The 24321-nt window shown below is 47.5% G+C and overlaps 1 protein-coding gene across 1 annotated transcript in view; it reads left to right on the top strand.

The window, feature by feature from the left end:
• The window catches only part of IPO13 (importin 13), a 651059-nt gene that overhangs the window by 147103 nt on the left and 479635 nt on the right, over window positions 1-24321 (top strand). Inside the window, exon 2 of the mRNA XM_078661811.1 lies at window positions 18616-19352. Coding sequence (XP_078517937.1) covers window positions 18616-19352 — 737 coding nt within the window. The remainder of the gene's footprint in view (window positions 1-18615; window positions 19353-24321) is intronic.

Raw genomic sequence — 24321 nt, forward strand, 5'->3', positions numbered from 1 at the left:
GCTGGGCTCTCGATCCAGTGACGTACTTGTCGTATTTCAGACTGCGGTGTCCCTCGAAGGGGGTCGCTATATCAGTGAAGTGTTGTAACAGCGCACACAATATCACAAATCCAGGGCCTGAGGGTTCGTTGAAAGCGCTCGTTTATTGGGACTGGGAATATTTTACTCATTTATTGCCTTTGTTTGGGTCACATCAAGCACGGAGAGACATCCGAGCACTTAGTAATGCAGCCCCATCACCCTAGATACAGAGCCCTACCCTACTTGTGACGTGCTAACCCATTTGCACCTTGCAGTGCTCATCCGGGCCATCCTTGGAGAGACAGTGCAAGCATTGGTGGGGCTGTACATAACATATTTATAAATGTACGACCCTTGATGCATTGAGAAGGTAGACCCCAGCAGGACACCAAGGGGTGCTTCGTTGAAAGGGTTGAGGCAGAGTGGGCTACAGAGGGTGTTGAACGTGGTGTTGAGGGAGAAAAGGAAAATCTTGGGACTCCAACAAGTAGGACTGCGAGGCACTCTGGCCTTGAAAGGGAAGATCCTGGATTTTATTTAGGAGTTCTGGGGATCGCGGTATTTACATCTGATGTCATAAGATGGTTCTTGGGCGACTAGATTATGATGTAATTGTGCAAGACATGATTCCTTTCTGGGCGTGAGGCAGTTTTTTCCTGTTTAAAAATGGAAGTTGGTGCTTTTGAATTTGGTGATTTATATTTCATATATAAGAAGACTCCATGGAGGTTTCCTCATGTTGATGGACTGAGAGCAGATGGACACGGTTGAGTTGTAGGTGAGGCCTACGGATTTCTTCAGAGCGAGACAGTAGTTTCATCAATAGTTAAGCGCAGAGCCTGAGCCCGTTGTTTGAGGTGTTTAGTGGCTATGAAAACCAGTGCAGTTCTGGAACGGTTGAGTCACTGCAATGCTCTATTAGAAGACGTAAGGAAGGGATAGTGCCCGACATGTGTTTCCAGGGTTGCACCACCTGAAGAAGAGCAATGGCTGCATCGTACACCAGACCGAAACCCACCGCCTGAAGAAGACCTAACTCTGCATGAATAATCAGTCAAGTGACCCCCGAAACGCCAACACGTTACCTCTATACAGATTAGAATAGCCTAACACATGACTTTAAAGGTTCCTTCAGTCATGTGAAGCCAAAACCTTAAGTGCTATGAATCCAAAACCCATAATAGAATAATTTCACCTCGGATACACTTGCATGACCCCAGATACTCGAATACATTCTCATGAACACCCCCGATACCCCCCCCCCCCCGCACCCAAAACAAAAGCTGTTACACATGAATGCAAAGTTTATAACCAAAACACTCAGATTAAAATAAAACATACATCAGAAGCAGAAATGGGGAAGCAACTTCTGTGCAGGGAGACTACAGAGTCCCGGGCCAAGGCATCCAGCTGCTATATATCCACTTATTTTAGAGCCAGTGAAAGACCCTAAAAGACTGGTCCAGTCTCCAGCATGTCTGCACTCTGTCTCAATGCAGTGGACTTCTGTTCACAGTTCTCTGGAGAAGGTCAGCTCGCTGAGCTACCCTACCGACAGCTAGCCCCCACTGGTCACAGGAAACATGGTCTCCGGATATATCACCTGTGCTTTCGGAACATCAAGGCGGTCTCATCTAATAATCATCTCTGTGGCCTCCAAGTCTTGAAATCTGTCCTCCGGTGTCCTACAGACACATCCCAGGAGTGGGTTCAGCATGACCAGCCCAGCTGTGCGGTTTCCGCCTCTGCTGCCAAGAGAGAGACTCTGGACCTATATCAGAGTCCACACCGCTGTCACCTGTGAGGTGGGGCCATTTCAGATGATGAATAGATGTCATGAAGTACACATGTATGTATCCATGCACGCATGGGCTGGCCGGCTCCCTTACCAGACTTAGGTCATGGCTCAGAGCTGGTCACCGTGGCAGTGTCCTTGTGGTGGGGGACGGAGGCTCACAGTCGAGTTTGGGCGCTCAGTCGACTCCAGAGTTATGCTGCAGCAGCGTACAACTTCACTGGTAAGCTTTCAATGGGAAGGGACGGAGTCCTATTGGCTAGAATGGCCGTGCTCACCACCAGTGAACTTCAAAGACGCGTGCACCTTCAGCCACACGCTGACTGACTGCATTGACTGCTGCTTCTAGCCGTTTTGTTATCACATAGATAGGTTCATGCAGGAACAATGACTGTCGTTGAATCTGGGCTGTATTCATATTATTGTGCAACTCATTGTATTGGATTTAGGTTATGACCTTCATGTTGGAGTTCCAACAGTGACTTTAATGTCAAGTGAAATTACGGCATCGAGAGGGATAAACGGCGCAGAATACATCGTTTCAGGCTATTTTAGCTTGAATGACGCTTTAAATTTTAGTCAATCCCTTGCACGATGATGTTGGTACTGTGGCGATCCCGAGCGCTTTCACAACTGTTGCAATTAACACTAGTAATGTAGATTACTGTACTGGGTGGTAGACTCTGGGCTTTAGTGCTACAGTGGTCAGAACCCAGTGTTTATTTAGTGTATTTTGTATAGCGCGCAGCTACCCCAACGGGTTGTCCCGGCGCTTCTGTGTGTACGCTGGATCTTACTTAGATGGAATTAGCAGAAGAGAAATGTTTTCAGTGCTCTGCGAAAAGGTAGGTCCTCCTGAATCATCCGGATGGAGATCGGGAGTTTTTTTTCCAGTGAGAGGAAGCACATACCTGAAAGGTTTTCCCCCCAGAGCATACTTTTTTAAATCTGGGGGTAGTCAGGAGGTATTTTGAGCTGGATCGGAGGAGTCTAGCGTTGCTGTAGGGGAGGAGGCAGGAGGAGAGGTAAGCTGACCCCTCTCCTTTGATTGCACGGTGTGCCAGTGTGAGGGCTTTAAATTCTGCCCTTTTTTGGACTGGTAACCAGTGAAGTCTTCGCCGATGTGGCGAGATGTGCTCTCGAAGGGAGATGCCACAGACCAGCCGGACTGCCGCATTCTGGACTGTTTGTAGCCGTTGGCAGAGGCCAGCAGCGAGTCCATTGTACAGGCCGTTGGCGTAGTCTAAGTGTGATGTTATCAACGCCTGAACAATGGTTTTCCGGTTGTTACTTGGAAGGAAATTGATACATTTCTTGATCATCCTGATTTTAGAGAAACATGCAGCAGATACTGTCTAGACTTGATTATTAAAGAAGAGACTAGAATCCCATCTGACCCTTAGGTTTTTTACTGATTCCCTGGGGGAGGGAGGCATGCTCAGGTCAAGTGGCCACCAGAGGTTTGAGTCCAATGGGGACAACTGATGGAAAAAGAGGACCTCGGTTTTACCAGCATTAAGCCGCAGGAAGTTGTTATCCATCCAGCGGGCAATGTTACGGAGACAGTCTTTTAGTGGATCGAAAGTAGACTGGGTGGGACTGTCATAAGAAAATAAGAGCTGAATATCATCCTCATACGAGGTCGCTTTAATTCCTGATTTGGCAATTAACTCGGCCAGGGGGGAAAAGTAGACATTGAACAGTAAGGGGCTTAATGAGGATCCCCGAGGGACTTCCCACTTGAGCAAGCGGCTATCTGAGGTGTAGGGGGGGGGGGGTAAACACTGCCTGTGTCCGATTAGATAGAAATGAGGACAACCATTCCAAGGCCTTGCCTTGAATGCCTTTGGATCGAAGGCGGTCGAGTAGGACGCGGTGAGAGATGGTGTCGAACGCTGCCGACAAATCAAGCATCACCAACACCGCTCTTGAACCTCCGTCCAGCTTCCATCGTTCGGAATCGGCCATCTCTATCAAGGCCGACTCGGTGCTGTAGCCTGGTCTAAACCAGTGTTGTGAATCATGGAATATTCCGTGGGTTTCAAAGAAGGTCGCTAGTTGCTGGTGCACTAGCTTTTCGAGTACCTTGGCTGGAGCAGGTAATAGGGAGATAGGCCTGTAATTGGCTGGTTCGTTAGGGTCGGCGTTGGCTTTTTTGAGGATAGGGACTAGTCGGGCATGCTTCCAGGACTCCGGGAATGTGCCTGTCCTAAGGGAATCATTCTATATGCCATTCAGTATGGGATTAAGAAGAGGGGCCAAGGCTTTGTATTGTTTGGCCGGCCAGGGGTCAGTTGGCGAGCCTGATCTGCATTTTAATAGTTCTGCCAAAGAGCGATCTAAGGAGATCTCCTCAAAACCTGAGAAGACAGGGGCAGATTCTCGGTGGGCTGTATGTATATCATTAAGGTCTGAGCTGTTATTGCAAGGGCAGGAGTCATATATAGTAGCGATTTTTTTTCCTCGAAATAGTCTGAAAGGCGAGTACAGAGGGACTGTGATACCGGGGTTTGGCGTTTAAGAGCCATAGGATTGGTGAAAGTTCTGACAGTGTTAAAAATTTCACTCGAGGAGCCTTGTGCTCTGTTTATTTTTTCCTCCAGGTAAATCCTTTTTTGATCGATTTATCTTCTTCCTATATTCTTTGAGGGCTATTTTATATTTCAATTTACTGTCTGGGGAGTGTTGTTAGTGTTGATAGTGGCACGTGCCTCATAAATGGCTACACCCAGAAGCCAGTACGAAGTACAAGTTTAACTAGTAGATAGAGGACTGTGCCTTCTTGATGTGTTGGACATAAGTGGCATGATTTCCTGAAATCAATGATTGTTTTCAAAACAGATGTGTTTATTGTGAATTTTCACACATGAAACAAAGAACAGCCGACTCGTGTTTCGCCCATGTGGCCTGACGGCCGTGGGCTTTCTCAAGGCAGAAAGTCGTTGCTGGTAATCCAGTCCCGTGGCAGTCATGTGTGGCAGTCTTTGGGAGAAAGCCCACGGCCGTCAGGCCACACGGGCGAAACACGTGTTGGCTGTTCTTTGTTTGAAGTGTGAAAATTCACAATCAACGCATCGGTTTTGGAAACTATCATTGATTTCAGGAAATCATTCCACTTATGTCCAACAAATCAAGAAGGCAGAGTCTCTATCTACGAGTTGTCGTACCAGATTGAATTTCAATCATGCACAATAGAGGAATATTGGCTATTTAGCCTTAAATGGGATCTCTTTTCAGTTGATAATCCGGAATATACAAATTGTGCATTTTCAGTAGAAAAAGATGAAATGTGAAGATATTTAATTATATAATTTCATGTTAACTTTAACCTGCATTGAATGGATTGGAAGGCATTCATCTTAGATGGACAGTAGTACTTTTTATACTCTAAATTTTAAAAAGAATCCAGACAATTTATGAAGGCATGGGCAAGCACCCGAGTTCCTAAATAATGGTTTAAAAAATCGTCTTTCATGATCATTTTTTTAATGTTTCTAACACATGAACATTGCAGTATTTTGTCTATGTCTATGCTCTAATGGGTATATATATTGGTTACAAAATGGCGCCCTTCAGGTGACCAAGGCTGCTGAACAACTGAATCGCTTCCTTCCGCAGTGGCCTGCTTTAATAAATCGACACTGATCTCTCTCCATCCCAGTGAGCAGTTTTTCATTGATGGAGAAGGATTCTTATGATAGATATATATAGATATATAACCTGCCCCGAGGGCAATAGAGCACTTTAAAAGACCAGCCAGTTACAAAGGCACAGGGAGATATGTGATGTGCCCCAGATCACAGGATATTGAGCGGAGGCCTGGATTTTAACCCGATTGCTCTGTTCTGAGGGCGGGAGCTCTAGCCATTAGGACACTTACACTTCCTTTTATATTCCACCTGACACCACACATGAGCTTTCACCTGTAAGGGGCTATTTTTTATTTTAGTACTCTTTTTAAGCTTTTTGGCCTGCCATTATTTACCATTTGTTGGTTTAACTGTCAATCTTATTTTCTTCCTTTTCATTGGTGGTCCGCTCCTGTCGGCTTCACTTTGTCTCCATGTGTTTGTTTTCTTCCGTGGAGCGTGGACTAAGTATTGACTGATTTCTTGATTAGATTTCTTCTGCGCTGCTTGCGCTGCGATTGTGATACTTTTTTTGTTGCTTTTGTTTACAAGGCAACTTAGAACCATCACAGCTGAAGTACCCACTTCCCTGTATTTCCGAGAGCGGAATGCAAACAACTACCAATAACAAAATTTTGGGGCATGTGACCAATTTCAGAAACCTACATTTCGGCTGCCTGTTGCTTTGATTGTTGATGAAGCTATAAACATATTGTTTTCGTTTAAGACTGTTGCCTACAGTATGTTTTTCTGAATTAACATTGCCCCTGTTTGACATTTATTCATTTGTTTATTACCTCGTTTAGAATTTAGAGGATGTTTTGAAAATCAAACACTCGGAGATTTTAACTGGTTTATGTTTCACCTTTACCTCTACTCACCTTAACCCCTAAAATCACCCTTACCTCACTTTACCTCTAGCCACCCCTGAACTCTAAATGTAACCTTACCCCCTGTACCTCTATCCACCCACAAAACCTAAAATAATCATTACTTCCCTTAACCTCTACCCACCAGGAACTCTAAACTCACCCTTACCTCCCTTTCCCCACCCGAGCCCTAAAATCCCCCTCATCTCCCTTTCCCTCCACCTATCCCTAAAGTATGTTGTTGAAAAAAATATATATCTCTGCGGTGAAAGCCCTAAATGGTAAAGGCTGCGTGGCAAAGGCGGTTTCTCCTCAAGCAGGACACATCCCTGCCCCCTCCTTAAGCGCACTCCTGCTTTGGAAGCACCGTCGGTGAATTTAATTTATGCCATTCGGTAGGTTGGCAGTTTGCCTGCTCACTTCCCCCACACTCTATATTTTAAATCTCACCCGAAACCGCGAATGCGCTGTCCCCTGTGAGACAATTTTTTTATTTACAGGGGTTTATAGCCCACCCTTTGCTTTCCATTGGTTGGCTTCATCGCCACTCATTTCTTTGCTTCTCTTTAGTCAGTAAGTGCTGACTTCAATTCCTCTTCATATGTTTGTCCCTACCGTGGAGCATGGCCCAAGCACTGCCTCTATTGTCCAGTGTCTGTCCTCAGCGCGCTGCTTTCAGAGGTACTCTTTTAGGTCTCGCTTATGCAGCGTGTAAGCGCTGCTCTGCAGTGACCTCTTGGAATCACTCCAGGCTTTTGTGGAAACTCGTGCATGTTCTGCACTGTTTCCAATGGGCACTCGTGCATGTACGGCGTTTACCTTGCGGGAGCTAGCAGCGGTGCCATCTGTTTGCAATTATTGGGCTCCCTCACTCAAGATAAACGCTGTACATGGACTTCTGGCTGCACCCACTGAAACCCCTTTGAGTGGTGCCCTCAGGGTCTACAGGCATTCAGTAAGTGCCCGCCACTCCTCGCTCCCGCGTCCCTTTAACTTGCGGGCCACGGTTGTCTTTCAGTGCTTGTTTTTTATCGTCTTGTCCTTCTTTGATGATTATGATGTGTATTGCTGCAGAAAGCAACATGGGCTCTTGTAGTTCCTGTCACGCCTAGCGTCCTTGGTTTCCATGATGGCGGTAGTTGTTTATAGTTACCATACATCGGAGGCTGCCATTGCATGGGTCCATGCTGTCCTGACTTTTTGTTTTGATATTGGCTCTTGGGAGTTTCGGCACTGCTGCACAGAGCTCCCTGGCATGGCTGCACACGGGGCCTGAAACGGCAGAGGGAGATTTGGAGTTAGAGACAGTGGAGACCGGGACTGTTGATGTCTCGCCCTCTCCCGACCCTTCGAAGTTCCCCGATGCTTCATCCACCCTTGACCTCACTCAGGTTCCTGGAGAACTCTCTTTGTCTATCCCCTGGGAGGACCGAGCAGCCCCTCCAGACTTCACCCAGGACGATGGAGATCTCTTACCCCCTCTGGTCCGGGCAGTCCATGGTTCTCCTCGTGCTGCGGTCTCTGCTCTTTAAGCAGCTGTAACCGACTGTAGGTATCACTTCCCTCCTGCTTGGACAACTTTTGCTGTGTGTAATCACTATCGAGGGATACTGGGTAGACGACAGCCACTTGGCCGTTGTAATGTGTATTGAGCTGTACTATCCTTCTCCGCAGGGATAATAGATGTGTAATACATTGTAACCATACTTTTTTTGAGGTACCTCCTCCACTATACCATAAACCATACATTTTAACAATGCTGTAGCTGTACGTGATTAGCCATGTCAGAACTTGTCAAGAACTTGTCATCTATAATGACGCACTTTATCATAATATTTTTTTAACAGGGGTGCAATGCTAATGATGGCATGTATTTATAGTTCACAGGTCAGCTATTTATTTGGGCAGTCTCATCCATTGTATGTTTAAATATTCCTGATAAATTGCCCAATGTGGCGTGGGGTGATGCTCAGCAAGTCTTTAGTTTTGAGTCATTTGCACTTTGTGGCATGTAGTTTCATGTTTTCCACTAGATGCAGGGCCACAGGGATTAGGAAATTCTTCTACCGTGTTTTTTTCCGCATTACTATGGATTTGCAGCATATAACACAAAATCCATCATCTGCTGCATAATTAGAGATTTTAGCAAGATTTTAGCAAAAAACTATTTTGTTTCTAGTTTAAATGGATCAAAAGTTACTAAAACGACAGCAACAAATAGGTCTCGCTTTTGGGACCTTATAAGTATTTCGTTATGCAGCACAATATCCTTGGTGCAACAACATCAACTGTTGCATGGCTAAACACTTGTAAGGTCCCAAAGGTGAGACCTATTGGCTATGCCAATGCTTGTTTTCCCTTTTGCTTGCACCTCCTTCCTCCGACCCCACTGGTACGTGCTCTACCCTCCACCCTACTCCTGAACTGTTGCTCTTCTGGTCCACCCACACACTGTCTGTCCCCTTCCCCTTCGTTGTTTGGCCTGGCAGTAAAATAAAACACCCAAAAGCCAGGCCACAGTTTTCAAGATGCTTTAACCCCTCCTCTGCTGGTGACGGAACCACTCCGTCATCAGCTGCGGTCGCGCTGTGCTGATGACGGAGCGGTTCCGTCACGGCCCGCTCGGCACGCCTGCGCGGATTTCGCGCCTGCGCTGAGCGTTCCATTGAGCGGGCGGGGCCGTGACGGAACCGCTCCGTCATGAGCACAGCGCAACCGCGGCTGGTGACGGAGCGGTTCCGTCACCAGCATGCGCCCGCTGCGCGGACGCCCCGCCCCCTTAGCACTGCGGCGGAATAGCCGCCGCAGTGAAGGGGTTAAAGATGTAGACGTCGCTGCTCTCGCTGCTCTGCTTTCCCTTTGTGTTTTCATGCAGGGCCAACACAACGGACTTCAGCATGGATGTAAGATAATTAAACGTTCTTTATGCTGGCAGAGGATAATCCTAAAACGGATCACTGCATCCGTGGGCAGCACTGGCCTTGTAAAAGCGTTTTTTTTTCTCGAACTTTCAGCTATTCTGCACAGGAGCTGCCCTGCTATACAACATGGCTAAAGAAATTAACAAAGCCAGTAGCTGTCCCGTAAGCAAAAGGTTTTGGCTTTACCAATACTCTTAATACTGACAGTGAGGCTTCATACTCAGACACAGCTTATTTTCATGTCTTCATTGCTGCCATGGACCTGTAATCTAAAATATTAATAATGCTGCTATTGCCAGTTTATACAGTACACATTTTTATCGACCTCCTAAGAATGAAGTTTGAGGTGGACCTGCCATGTTTCATACTTGTGACCAGGAGCTCAGATATAGACAACTGGTGCTCCATGCTCGTCCTTTGGTGAATGTCTACCCAGGTACTTTTGTGGGAATGTGTGAAGAGTACATCTGAACCTTTATCGAGGAATAGGAGTAACTTGTCGGATTACGCCGGTAGATGGCTGGGCTTCAGTCGTTGCGCACTCTTGCACTTTTCCTGCGTTTCTAGAGGTCGGAAGTCACCTCTATCCGCCCCATGCTACCCTGGTTTTGGATCGCATGGACCCTGCTAGGGGCAGAGGGGCTCCTGTGAGCCGTGCCATCTTTCTACGGTTCCTGCCGCCTGTCCCGTCACCAGCCCTCTCGGCCTCTGTGTATTGGTTTCTGAGGTGTTGCAGCTTCAGTTTCTCATTTAGATTTAGTCTCAGTGTAAATTGGTGAGGGGCCTAGAGCATACATATATGCACTGAAAATGTGACTTCAATACTGTTTTTTATATAGTTCAATCTATTAGTTTCATTTTGTATTTTCATCGAACTGAAGACACAAAGGAATGTTAAGATGGCACGTGCCAGTGACTTGTAAACTGCAGCGCTGGTCAAAGCTTTGACCTATATGGCAAGAAAATAAAGGTACAATTGGTGATAAACATAAATGTTTCACTTGGGGCACAGGGTTTGGGTTCTGTTATCCAACGATCAGCATGTTTATCTGATAGAGACTTCTAGCTGCAGATTCCTTACCTTTGAATTTCCCAGGCTTCAGACTGGATCTGGACGATTTTTCGAGAGCATTTCCACTGCACGACTTTAGGTACCATCAATTGGCTCAGTGTGTGTTGTCATCACTGAAAGTGACGTCTGCAGCTCCTATATGGGAGAATCCTAGGTGCGCTGATGTCAGTTCTTTCCTTTCCGCGCCAGCCAGTGCTGATCTAGAGAAGAGCTACCCCTCAGTCACTGTTTGACTGGATTTTTTCCAAAATTGTGTTGTGTTTTTTGAGAATTTCTTCCTGGTGTGTTAGGAAGATATCCTCTAGGAGTACAGGATTCAAGCAGCCCTGGAGAGCCTGTCATGGGCCAGTGTCGATGATGGACCCGCACCATGTCTGCCTGTGGTGTTTGGAGAGCAACTCCGACCGGAAGTCATGCTTTGGTTGCTGTTCCATGAATCTAAAGGCTTTGAGGGAGCCTTCCTTAAAGCTCATGGCAGCCCCGCGTACAACTCCAAGTAAATCGAGGTCGCAGTCAAGAGGAAGGTCCCAGGAGTGCTTGCGAGTCAGTTTGTTGACCTACTCCAAGTCCTCTGGACACTCAGGTAAGTTCCGGCACAAGAAAAAGAAGAAGTTGAAGAGCTCTTCTACTTTTCTTCATCTGTCGGCTCATGGGACGAGGGAGATCTGTCGACATTCAAGGCCTGGCTCGGTGGAAGACCCTGCACCTGGGCCGACTCAAAGCCTCCCCGACTTTACGGAAGCTGGAGCGTCCCCGTCCAATGGAAAGAGTTCTGTGGGGCCATGCACCTTATATTTGGGCAGTCTGACCCCCTCGTGCTCGCCATCCGCCCGCGGGTCAGAGAGGACTCCATCTGGTTCCACGCCAGCACCTCTGGCCCTAGCTTTAGTGGATCCCATGGATCCATTCCTGTATCCGGACTGGCCCTGGTTGAACCAACTTGACCTTCTCAAGCACCGGTTCCGATGCTCCTGGTGCCCACCAGTGGCACCATCCCCTTAGTGATCCCTGAATTCGATGCAAAGCTGGATGGGCATCGGCCAACTGAGACTCCGTTGCTGACTGAAGCCTGGGTCCTATTCTTTTGAGTTAGGCCTCAGTGAAGAATGGGAGACCTCGCTGGACCCTGGAGAATACCAGCCATATGAGGAAGACCCTTGCAATAAATGGTGTGAGGAATTGGGTAAACATGGTGCACTGGATACCTCTCCAGATAATGGTATGCTTTCTCCCCCCACCGTGGCTATCGAGGGGGGAGCCTCGTACGCAGTTGTGGTGGAGGGAGGCTGAGCTCTTTGACCTTCAGGTGCCCTCTGTAGCAGTCAAGACTAACATCTTGACATTGGAGCTGCAACTGGTAGTCTCCACATCTGAACCGCTACTCCTGTTCAATGACGCCTGCTCTGATTTCTTTTGGGCGACTTTGTACAAACCCAACACAGGGGCTTCTGTGAATAGGAGGATTGCCCACTGCTCGCTCCACGGACCCATATTTCCTCACCCAACACCCTACCCCAGGGAGCTTGGTACTCCAAGCCTCAACATTCCATGACGCTTTTCCTTCCTCCCCCAAATAGGGAATCCAAGAGGCTGGAATTGTTGGGGAAGATATTTTCTTCCGCCAGCCTGGCATTGCAGTTTATGAAGACCGCATGCCTATTGGACAGTTATTGCCACACGCTCTATGGGACACAGTTGCGCAAGTGCTGCCATTGGTCCCGGAGGAGGCCTGGGCCATCCTCTGTCAGGCTGTTTCTGACAGGAGAGATGTAGCAAAGTTCACAATACGATGTGGACACAACCGACTAATTGGGCATAGCGGTTTCATCGGAGGTGTCCCGGAGGCGCCACACCTTTTTGAGGACAGCTGTTTTCTTCGGGGGATGCCCAACCTTCCCTTCTAGATATGCCCTTCGATGGCACCCATCTCTTCGGAGACCTGGCGGATTTGGAGCTCGAACACTACAAGGACAGTTGGGCTATGGTCAAGACCGTGGGCATTTCTATGGCTCCCAAGTCACACCCAATCCGCCTTTCGAGGCTATGGAAGGGGCTTCCAGCCATGCCAATTCACTCCCTGCCACTGAGCTGCGTATGCTTCCCAGCCTCTGCATGGACAAGGGTGTGGTACCCACAGACCTCGTGGAACCGGTAGCCATCTTCTCCAGCAGCTGCAGCTTCTAAACCTTCCTAGTTTGCCCTATTACCACCATGGACATCCAGTTGGCAGCAGAATTCGTCATCATCTGCGCCACTGGCAGTCCATAACATCAGAGGAGGTGGGTTTACAGATTGTCCTAAGGGGCTACTCCCTTCCCTTTGTGACTACTCCGCCCTCCATGCCTCCATCTCACGACCGTTTGAGGGAGGATTATGGCTCTCTTGGCCAAAGGAGCCATAGAGAGGGGTCCAGGGAGAGAAGTAGGCTGTGGTTGTTATTCCCATTACTTTCTGGTCCCCAAAAGGTACAAAGATCTTCCTCCTATTCTAGATCTGCGAGCCCTCATCTTCTTCCTTAGGAAGGAGAAATTCAAAATGCTCACGTTGGCTGAGGTCTTGTTTGCCCTGGATCCAGGAGACTGGATGGTAACAATGGACTTGCAGGATGCCTTCTTCCACACTCCCGTCCTTGACCATGGGCTCTACCTGTGGTTTAGGTAGGCCGCAAGCATTTTTAGGCATTCGAGGCATTTAGGGCGGCCAGGCACGGGCTGCAAAGGGGGGCGAGCGAGGCACACTTCAGGTGGGGCTCCAGCGGCACCGGGAGGTCAGACAAGTCCCAGCAACTTGGCAGGGAAGGCACATGACGTATAAAACACATTCAGTGGTGTAGGTAAAACACATGATGCATAAGAACACATTCAGCGGTGTAGGGAAGACACATGACGCATAAAACACATTCATCAGTGTAGGTAAAACACATGATGCATAAAACACATTCAGTGGTATCAGAACAGGGTGCGCAGAACAATCTACACATAGTACATTTCCTAGCACCCTAGGAGGCACATAAATCACATTTAGCGCGGAAATCACATGTAGCACATAACTCGCATCAAAGTCCAGGTTGCGCCACTGCGCCAAAGCCTAAACGTAGCAGCTGCCCACTACTTGCTGGGCACCTGGGGACAGAACAGGGCCTAAACGCCGCAGCTGGCACTAAGTGCTGCGCAGCTGGGGAAGGCCAAGGTAGGGATGAAGGAGTGCCCCTCACTCCTAAGTTCAAAGAACAAGTCCCCTAAAAAGGAAAGAACCTAAACGGTGCAGCTGCCCACTACTTGCTGGGCAGCTGAGTACAAGACTGTGACAGGGGCTCTCACTAGCCCCTCAGGAACCAAAACTGCGGCGTGGGCCCTCACTGGCCCCCAGGACAAAAGACTGCTCAAAAAGGGTTGGAGCCCTCGGGCTCGGGAACAAATACTGCGCACTTTGGAGCCTTCTAGGCTCTAGGACCAACTTATACGCCAAACGTTGGAGCCCTCTAGGCTCTGAAATCAACTGTCCACTGGAGCCCTCTGGCTCTGGAAATAAACACGCCCGCAGGCCCTAGGAATCATGAGGCCAAGACTGTGGGCAAGAACAGGGTCCTTTATATAATTATAGCGCACGTGTGAGCCATCTAGGCTCTAGGAGGAATGGGTCCAGAAGCAGGGGAGGCCCACGGGACCCTGCGGGACAAATGGGGCCCCAAGCCCCTCACAGGGACTTTAAACAAATAGGCCAGTTGGAGCCTTCGCGGCTCTAAGACCAATTTTGAGCAAACTGGTGGAGCGGCCCGCTGCCAAATGGGGCCGCTCGAATACTGCCTCCAACAACCAGGCATTGGCCTCTCTGGACCCGGGTAACCAAACATGCCCCAATGTAGGAGAGGCCCACTGCAAGACGGGGCCGCTTGTGAGCACTCTCTCTGTCCCAGTGCCTTCCAGGCACTTCTAGGCCTACCGGAGCTTCACCCCCCCAGCCCTTTGACACTCACCGGTAGGGGGACGGAGGCAGGACTCGGTTCGTGCGGGCAAAAGGCGGGGCTCTCTCTTCCACATGAGAACCCCGATGATCTCCGGAACACTTCTCCCGGGGCTCCCTCCATCGAATGGGAGCCCCGCACCACTCGTGCTGCGTCCTCTTCCCTGCTGGCGGCCCCGGGGCTCTCCACAGCACACGGGAGCCCCGGGCCGTGGGAGGATTTTTATTTTCTTCTCTTCCGGGGGCTCGAAGAGGCGGGGTGGGCTCCCGGCATCCTCTCTGGCAATATCACTTCCGGGCCACACGCTTCACTTCCGTCCTGCGGCCCCGCCCACAGTCAGGCAGGCCGCAGGCTTTTCCCGGGGGCAAAACTCGAGCGGTAGGCTCCCTCGAAGGGGAAAATAAATGTAGAATGGGGGTGGGCACCCGTTAAGGATGCCTATAAGCGGGGTGAGCACCCACGGAATTTATGACCTAACTCAAAGACGCAGGGTGGGCACCTACGCACTGGGCACAATGCTGGGTAGGCTCCTGCCAATTAAATGGTCTACATAAACGGGCAAAATGGCGAAGAAGCGCCCCAGGCGCTAGGGGAGAAAGAACTCCAGTTCCACAGAGCAACTGGGGAAAACAAGGGAAAGTCCTGGGCATAAAGACATGAGCAACCAGCTCCTCTGCCCAGGGGAGTCCTCCAGTCCCCCAGGCAAGGCAGAGGGGTCCCAGCACAAGGCCCATCAGGTATCCAGGGGCTGGGCAGGGCCCAGGGAGGCAAGCCTTCCCCTGGGCCCCAGCAGCAGCACGCCCCTGGTAGATTCTAGTCAGGAAAACAAGAAAATTTTACAAGAGGTCACAGCCTCTTTTTATACACACAATTCCTTTGTCTAAAAGTGCAGGCAAGGGGCGAACCAGATACAACTGGTTCCTGAACACTTTGTTTTGCTCAGCCCCTCTGCCTATTCACAGGATGGGTCAAGGACATCAGACACACCAAAGGGGGTGGAGCCAGATGTGGGGGGAAAGCCCAGCCCTATTCAGGTCCCAGGTGCACTCCTCCCCAGCCATCAACATGCAGATCTCCCATTCACCACCGGGGCAGCCCCATCCTGACTCCAGGAGCCAGGCTCACCAGCCAGCTCCAGCCAATCACAAGCCAGCACATTCACTGCACACGCACACCAACTTCTAGAAGTGGCACTTCCACACTAGACACAATAACGCCACACACATCATCACGCAGCATTTACTCACAGGAGTCCGCACATACCAAACTCGCACCTGCACTCCCCACGCATCAGGAATTACCAGGGAGACACACATTCCCCATGCATTCCTATGGGAGGGCAGGCCAATCGCACACACTCACTCAGAGAGCCCACACACTTTACACTGCGCCACAGTGCAAAAGTGTGCAAAGACCAGAAATCATTTATACTGATGTAACATTAAAAGGCAAAAAGTTCAGGGGTGAACCTGCCAGAAGGGCCAAGTCCAACAGAAGAGCATTAACGCGTTTCGGTGGGCCTTACAGTATCACTGCCACCTTCTTCAGGAAAAAGATATCTCCCATCCACAGTTTGTTCGCTTAATGAAAGCAGAGAGTAGATTCAGTGCAATGTTGGTAAAAATCATGAATCCTCACTCGTGTGGGAACGGTACTGTAGATCGAACTTCTAATCACCCTTAAATCTCTTTTTAATGTCTAAACCTTATCAATCTATCCTGACAAAGTGGTGCTTCGCACACAGCCTCCTTTCTGCCAAAAGTGGTCATACCATTTCATGTGGGCCAATCTATCACCCTACCCACCTTTTATGCTCTTCCACATCCCTCTAAAGAAGAGGAGCACCTCCAGCATCTGGACACAAAAAAAACGTGGTCGTTCTTCCTTGACCACAATCCGAGAGTATGGTGGGCGTCCCAACTCTTCATGGGGTATGTTAGTGTGATAAAAGGTTGAGCAGTGCAAGAATGGACCATTTCTAGATGGGTCGTGCTGTGCATCAAAATCTGCTACGCATTGGTCAAGAAGCAACCTCCTGAAGGCTTGCGAGCTCATTCCATCCGAGCTAAAGCTGCCACCATTGCATTGGCATGTGGGGTTCCGGGCCTGGACATCTGGACAGCAGTGTGGGCTTTCCTGCACACGTTCACCAAACATTACTGTCCGGCCTTCCTTGTTTGAAACTGGTCTATAGAACCACCACTGGGGATGGCATTGCTTGGGTATCTATTGAAAGGTAAGCAATCTGAAGCTAGAAGTCTCCTTCAGATGGATAAGTTACTTACCTTCTGTAACTGCTCATCTGGTACAGACTATATCTAGCCGCAGATTCCTTTACCAACTCACCCATCCTTCCCTCAAACGGATTTCTAGGGAAAGGGCTGATCCCATTCAGGGCCCTAATTTTCCACTCCAGTGGTCAGTATATTTCATGACTCTGCGCTTCAGGCGTGGAAAGTTGTAAAAAGAAACCAACGTCGGCATGCCTCTATAGGTGCGGCAGACGTCACTTCTGGCGCAGATGCCGACACATGCAGAGCTGATCAACACCACCTACCGGTGTGCAGAGGTACTGCTCACGAAAAATCTTCTGGATCCAGTCTGACACCTTGGAAATTGAAAGGGAAGGAATCTGTGGAAAGGTAAGGAATCTGTGGTTCAATATAGTCTCTACTAGATAAGGCTTTACTGAAGGTAAGTACCTTGTTTGTCATTTCAATACCCCATTGTTTTATTTGTTTTTCAAGTTGCACTGTTAATTAAAATTCTTTATTTGTGATTGTTGTCGGTTTAAAACTGTTCAAAATGTAAGTAAAAATAAGATTGATGAAGATAATGTAGGCAAAGTTGAAGTGACTGGTTGGTGCTGTGACCCGTTGCTCTTCCCTGTCTGTGGTAAGCGCTATGTGTCGCTGCATTGGGCCCGTCGATGAGTATATTGTGTGCAGACCACTACCTCAATTGTTTGAAATAAGATGTGTGTTCCAGTAACTATGAGCAGAGTTTGAAGGCAATGCTACGTCACTGTGTAGGACTAAATAATGCACCAAAAGAGATGTGGCATTACAGTCAGAACTGCCGGCTTTGGACTTGGGGAACCAGGTTCGAGTCCTGGCGTTAGCTCAACATACTGTGATTCTGGGCAAATCACTTAATCACTTGGTGACAAAAAAATTTAATCTGACCTTACTTAATGTAACTAGTACTCCTGTAAAGCATTCCAATGCTTTATAAAACTAACTGATTGTCCTTGGGCCAGCGCAAAAGGAAGTGGGGTCAACAAGCAGCTCCTTAAATAGTACAGGTTCAGCTCTCCATTGGTCAGTTGGTGTACCTGCACGCAGAAGGCCATGAGAACATGTTAACCGCTGGTTGGCTATGGGTTGGGTAGATGGAGATTGGCTGAGATCCCGGCTGCTACGAGTCTGTAGCCAAGAAACTGCATTTTTCCAGACATACCCAAGGACCTTTCAGAAATCCTGAGATTCCCAGTAAATGTTCGGTCTGCTCCTATGTGTTTTAGGTTATTTGTAAGGCAGTTGGAAGTTTTGTGTCCAGGTCTCCACTGTGTGCTTGACATAAACAACCTGAAAACATGGAAAGGAACGTCTTAATCCCTTGCGTGCTTCTGTCGGCCAAAGGCCGTCGCGTGCACTACCTTCGTAGTGCTGCGCACGTCCGTTGGACGATGTGGCCCCGCCCAGTCTGCTAAACCGCTGCACCGCGGCGGAATTGCCGCCGTGGTTAAGCGGGTAACAAGGTCAGTGGGCAGATGAGTTGGGAGCAGCCGCCTACCCGCCCAGGTCTGGTGGTTGGACTGGAAGACTGCATGGGGTCATCCTGTCTGAAGCGGCCACAAATATGGCCAGCTGTGATCCAAGAAAGGGTGGTATGCGAGCTTCCACATCTGTTTCACTTGTGTTTATATTACTGACGTGTTGTAATGTGTTGTACCAGACACTTGAACTATGATCAAAAGGTCGCTCTGCTGTAAGAGACTGCTTCACTCCTTGAGCCAATACCACTAGTGAACGAAAACCTATGTGTACATGCAGTTGTATGTCAGAATATAGTAATCAGAAATATTGTCTGACATAAGGATTGTGTACTAAATATCGTATAACAGGTTATAGGGTGTACGTTTTATATTTCTTCCAATGGGGCGATATTTTTGTAAACTATCTTTAGCACAGTACGCTGGTAGCACACCGTAATCCCATGAGATCCAGCGATTGTATATGCTCTTCTCTGAACCCCAGTGCATTCTCACTATGGTATAACTAGATGTAACTGAATGTTGTAGGGTGCACTGCCAGCCTCTGCTAACCTTCTCTCTTCTTCCAGGCACTACATCAGCTTTACTACGACCCGAACATCGAGAACAAGAACATGGCCCAGAAGTGGCTGATGCAGGCGCAGGTCTCCCCGCAGGCTTGGCAGTTCAGCTGGCTCCTGCTCAGCTCAGATCGAGTCCCTGAGATCCAGTACTTCGGTGCCAGTGCTCTCCACATCAAGATCTCCCGCTACTGGAACGATATCCCTGCGGATCAGTACGAGGGCCTCAAGTCTCAGCTCTTCAGCCAGATCACACAGTTTGCCACTGGCTCCAAGATTGTTCTGACCCGTCTGTGTGTGGCACTCGCATCCCTGGCACTGAGCATGATGCCAGAGGCCTGGCCCTGCGCAGTCTCGGACATGGTGCGCATGTTTCAGGCTGGAGACTCTAATGTTGATGGCCAGGCACGCTGCCTGGCCCTCTTGGAACTGTTGACCGTGCTGCCCGAGGAGTTCCAGACCAGCCGCCTGCCCCAGTACAGGAAGGGGCAGGTGCGCAGCGCCCTGGCGCAGGAGTGTGGTTGTGTCTTCCCTCTTCTCCAGCAGCTGCTGCAGCAGCAGGACTCACCTGGGTACATCAAACAGAAGGTCCTCAAGTGCTTCTCTAGCTGGGTGCAGCTGGAGATCCCGCTCATGGACTGTGAGACCCTCCTGGAGGTGGCCTTTGCTTCCTTGAGGGACCCTGAGCTCTTTGACACGTCCGTGGAGGCGATCGTCAACACCATCTCCCAGCCCGATGCCCAGAGGTAGGCACAGTCACTTTTGTTTCTTCAGTGTTGCGCTCCTGGTTGGGTTGTGTTGACATCATTGACGTATTGTGTGCTTTACATAAGTGATCTAAGCCATAAACATCCATATATTAAGGCTCATTGTTGAGAAGTTCTTAATATTTGTCTGAATCAAGCTCGTTTTCTCATCTTGTTGTAGTCCTGTTTTCAGCAGCTAGTTATTCCTGTGAGGCCAGTTCCAGAACCACCTTCTAGTTTTGCCATCTGCTTCTCTGTAATAAGTTTGAGGTGGAGCTTGCTCTGGACTTTAGGCTTGCACACAGCTTCAGAAGCAGTTTAGGCTTGATTACTTGTGCTTGAGGAGCATCTCTTGAAGACAAGTCTTACCTTTACTGGTGGGTGGAGTAGCTATGGCTAGAGGTCCTCCTTGTGTTTGTGCACAGGTGACTGTGGGCTACCTTACTGTAAATGAGTGAACAGAAAAACATTTGTAATGCTAAGCTTTATGAACAGAATGTCACAAAACCTGATTGTGTGTCTGATGCAGCGTAGTGGCTGACTGTGGGGAGTCTATAAATGGGGGTGTATTTTCAACTTGCTCTGTCTTGAGGATGCTTTTGTAGGTAGTAGGGCAGAATCATTCCGATAGCCTCTTTGTCACCTATGTTAAGTTTATTCTTCCCCCTATTTTGAAATTCTTTCTAATCTGTGTGGGCCAAGACTGAGTTTAAACAAGTCCCAGAATGCCTTTCTACATTATTATGAAAGCTAGCTGATGGTCATACGTTTGATTGCTGCTTCCACTTCCCCATCACCATTCCTTCTGGGAGGCAGGCTCCATGTGTTTGGCAAGCCCATCAACGAATTAGAATATTCACATCTGTCACTGCTGCTCCTGATTTTGGCTTCATCTGAAATATCTCAGGAGCTAGTGATCCACCTGGCATGCTCACACATCTTAGCATACATGGACACAAGACTTCTGGGTTCAGCGTTCACATACTGGAACCCTAGAGATGTCTGCGTTGACAATCTGCCACATTCTTCTGGCAGCAAAGAAGGCACTCCACTGTTAACGTCAATTTGTTTTCTAGACACATGTTCCAGAAATCCTTCACCAACTTTATCTGCTTTTAGTCGGGTTCCACCTAAGTGATTTATGTATCGCACCTCTGAAATGTTGTCCCTCTTCAGCAGAACACAGATCCTTGGTCGTATACCTGACCTGTAAAGATCCTGTGGGCAGTCCAGACATTCTTCTTTTGGCCACTTTCCGCCAGTGGACAAGCTCTGCATCTGCACCCCTCCCTAACAATGGTGTAGTTCTGGGTGTCTAGCTAGCAGTAGAAAGTTGCTTCCTGGAAGGCAGAATGGCCTTATTCACCACTGGTTTACTGAGGCCTCTGTCAGGTCTTCATCTAAGAGATGATTGTTTTCTTCCTCCTCCAGTGGTTTTCACCCTCTGCATGATGGTGGGGTAGCGGGGTGTATGATTTAGACTTGGGACACACTCACCTTGGTTACACCGAGATACTGTATGCCTGTTCAGTACCATTTTGTCCATTTTAAAATGCCTACTGTATTTGTGTGTTAGTAAAGACCTCTTTCTTCTTGGGGTGTACTCTACAGGAGGTTGCGTGGTGTGGGGAAGGAGAGGTGTCTTCCATCTGCTCCACATTAGCGATGTACAGTGACATTCATTGCACCAATGGCCATTGAACCATCTCCTTTCGCTTAGAATCTGGCGCACTCGAGAGCCTGAAGGGCCTGTTAGTCCATACGGCCATCCACCTCTCCAGTCACTTGTCGCGGTTCCTTGTGGAGAGTGTCTAAGGCCGCCTGCAAACGAAGACAAGTTATACTGGTGTGCAGTGGTAAGCATGGAATTTGACTATGGGGCAGACACAAAGGCCAGCAGTTATCAATAACACAAGATACAGGATACTTATCTGCTGTTGGAGCAGCAAAGAGAGGGGTTAGAGAAGATCACTGGAGCTTATGATAAAGCAGGAAGATGCATGTTAGGATATTGCTGTAACACTGTAATTGGACATTTTTCTGAACTCCTTTTTCCCGGGTTTTAATAGAAGTATAGTGAAAATTGTTGTGGCGATTGAAGACAAGTTTTGTGTTTGTGATCTTGGAATATAAATATAGTTTAGAGTATGTAATCATCACATCTGGTCCTGACATGGAATTTGAAAGCACAGGGTACTACAGCATCCAGCAGGGTCCGTGAATTAATCTTGCGATCAGTTGTGTCGCATTCCAGGCCATTGTTTTTCACTCCGTGACCACCAATAAGTGTATCAGACTTGGTCCTGCTTCAGTGTGAACAATCCAGCCTAAACGCCAGGGGCCCGATTCACAGAACTAACTTAAGACAAAATCCTAAACTTACTACCATTTTCGTATTCACAGAAGGCACTTACTCATTTCGGTATTCACAGAAATTAGGAGTCCTAACTTTAGGACTCCTAAATGCCTACTGTGAATACCGAAATTCTTAAAATAAGGATTTTTCTCAATTTAGTAGTAGTAAAGTTAGGACTCCTAACTTTAGGAATCCTAAATGCCTTCTGTGAATACCGAAAGTCTTAAAATTAGTATTTTTCTCAGTTTAGTAGTAGTAAAGTTGAAATAAATCCTAATTTTAAGACTTTTGGTATTCACAGAAGGCATTTGGGAGTCCGAAAGTTAGGAGTCCTAACTTTACTACTACTAAACTGAGAAAAATCCAAATTTTAAGACTTTCGGTATTCACAGAAGGCATTTAGGAGTCCTAAAGTTAGGAGTCCTAACTTCTGTGAATACCAAAATGAGTAAGTGCCTTCTGTGAGTACCAAAATAAGTAAGTGCCTTCTGTGAATACCAAAATGGTAGTAAATTTAGGATTTTGTCTTAAGTTAGTTCTGTGAATCGGGCCCCAGGTCTTCTCTAGTAGTAAATACAAACAGCCACAGAGGTTTCAGTTTACTCTGGACTCATCGAGTCTTTATGGCACACTGAGCAGAGGACCCATGTCCTGGCATTAAATGTGGACGAAAAGGAGATGATGATGGGAGTGGGGTTCTCATGCAGTAAATAGAAGGAATCCTAAAAGTACTGCTGACCTTTGATGGATGGAAACATCAGTCTGGTACAGAAGATTAAACCCTCGGCAATTTTTGAAAACACCCTTATTAGCATGCAAGCACAGGTAAATCATGTGAGTAATATTTGCTGCCATCATACGTGCACTCTCTCCAGGCTGTGACCACCTTTAAATCTTGAAGAAGGCAATACGATTATAGCTAGAGCTGTTTAGTGATTCATGTTAGAACTAGTCTGTATTTTTTTAGTGGTGTACCCAACCCCGTTTTGAATAGTTTACAAAAAAAATTGAAATTCGCAGTTTGAATGGGAGGAAGATTAATATGGTGGGATCACACCACCCAAACATTATGTAGTCTTCAATGAGTCACGGTTTCAGAACAAGTACATTTCCTTACTCCTATACAATTTTCAAAGTGATCAAGTTGATTGGTCTACATTAAAAGGATAGGTTTAAGCCGTATATTCCCAGTAGATCCCTTAGCTCCGATGACAGAGTTGTTGGGAGTCCATTTAACACCTTCGCCGCTCAGCACATTCCCCTGCTGTGCTGGGGGTATGGGGGATTCAGTGCATTCATGACGAGCTGGGCTCGTCATGAGCGTGTGAGCGCCCTGCTTTATGACGAGCCCAGCTCGTCATGAGCGTGGAAGGGGTTAATAAATTACTGTAGACAGTAAAATTCTCCACCTTTTGGGAGCTGACTCATGGAATGGAAATTAGAAATGTCACCAGGCTTGACCAAATTACTAGTAGCTTTCTCTTCTCTTTTAAGTGTTGGCACAGTTGTGCATTCTGGTAGTGCCAGTGTCAGGGTACCTCTGGTTTTGAATTGTCTTGGGCAAATACAGACATAAACTAATCTTGTTTTAACTTTTACTTGGATTCAAACCATTATTGTTAATGCCATTGATCTTCTGAAATTAATGTCTGCAAAGTTTCGTTTTTAGTCCTTTCCTGTGATGTCTTCAGGAGTTTTATTTTTTTATAATAGTTTAATGCTTCTTATGTAATAGCTGAATGTTTCCTATAGTGTAGTTGACTAATAACAAGGAAAACTTAAAGGTAGATTTTCTCATAAAGTTAAACAATGGCAATGTGCTCAATGTTGGAAGCTTCATTAAAATGAGGGCTCTTGTGGTGTACGCACAGCATCCATGGTCACAGTTTCTAATTGATATCCGGTGGACAACTCTAGCCCCCGCTTTGACACCTGACTGTTCGCGGCAACAGAACAAGACCGAATGATCCCATTGCCAGGAACTATATTGCACTGTTTTTGATGGCAGTTATTTTGCCTGCGCAGAAGTAATATTGTAGTACGTTTGAACTGTCACTGCAGGATAAGTAGTTTAATAAATCTTTTTGGTAAGGTTGCTGGGGTAGGATTTTCTTAATTTAAAGAATACAATCCAGTTTGTGTTCCCATTGAAATTAAAGTTTTTTTTTAATGTTGAGGTATGATGCAATCTATGGAAGTTTAACGAGGAAAAAGTGTGTTCCTGTGATAAAAGTTGTTCCATGTGGCACAGACACCTTGAATCCCCTACCACACAGATATTGAACATTATTGAACTGATCAAACTTTGTACTTATTTTGTTAATCTGGGACACAGCTATTTGATATGTATGGATAGTGGGTTTTTAGATATGCCGGGATTTTGAGCAGAGTGCAGTCAATGTGGTTTGCATTGATCATACTGTTATGTGTTTGTTTGAGAAAGATGCATGGAAGTCGAGCTTCTAAGAGGATGTTGTTCCTCCTGATATTAGGGTTTGCGCATTGATGGATTCTGCTGATTTAGCCCTCTTTCGATCTTAGAGGCTCCTGGAGGTTACCTTCGGTCTGTCTGTGGGCAAAACATGAGAATGTGTGGACTCTTTGTTGAATCTC

The sequence above is a fragment of the Lissotriton helveticus genome, chromosome 1_1, assembly GCF_964261635.1.
Source record: "Lissotriton helveticus chromosome 1_1, aLisHel1.1, whole genome shotgun sequence".
In the NCBI taxonomy this organism is placed as follows: domain Eukaryota; kingdom Metazoa; phylum Chordata; class Amphibia; order Caudata; family Salamandridae; genus Lissotriton; species Lissotriton helveticus.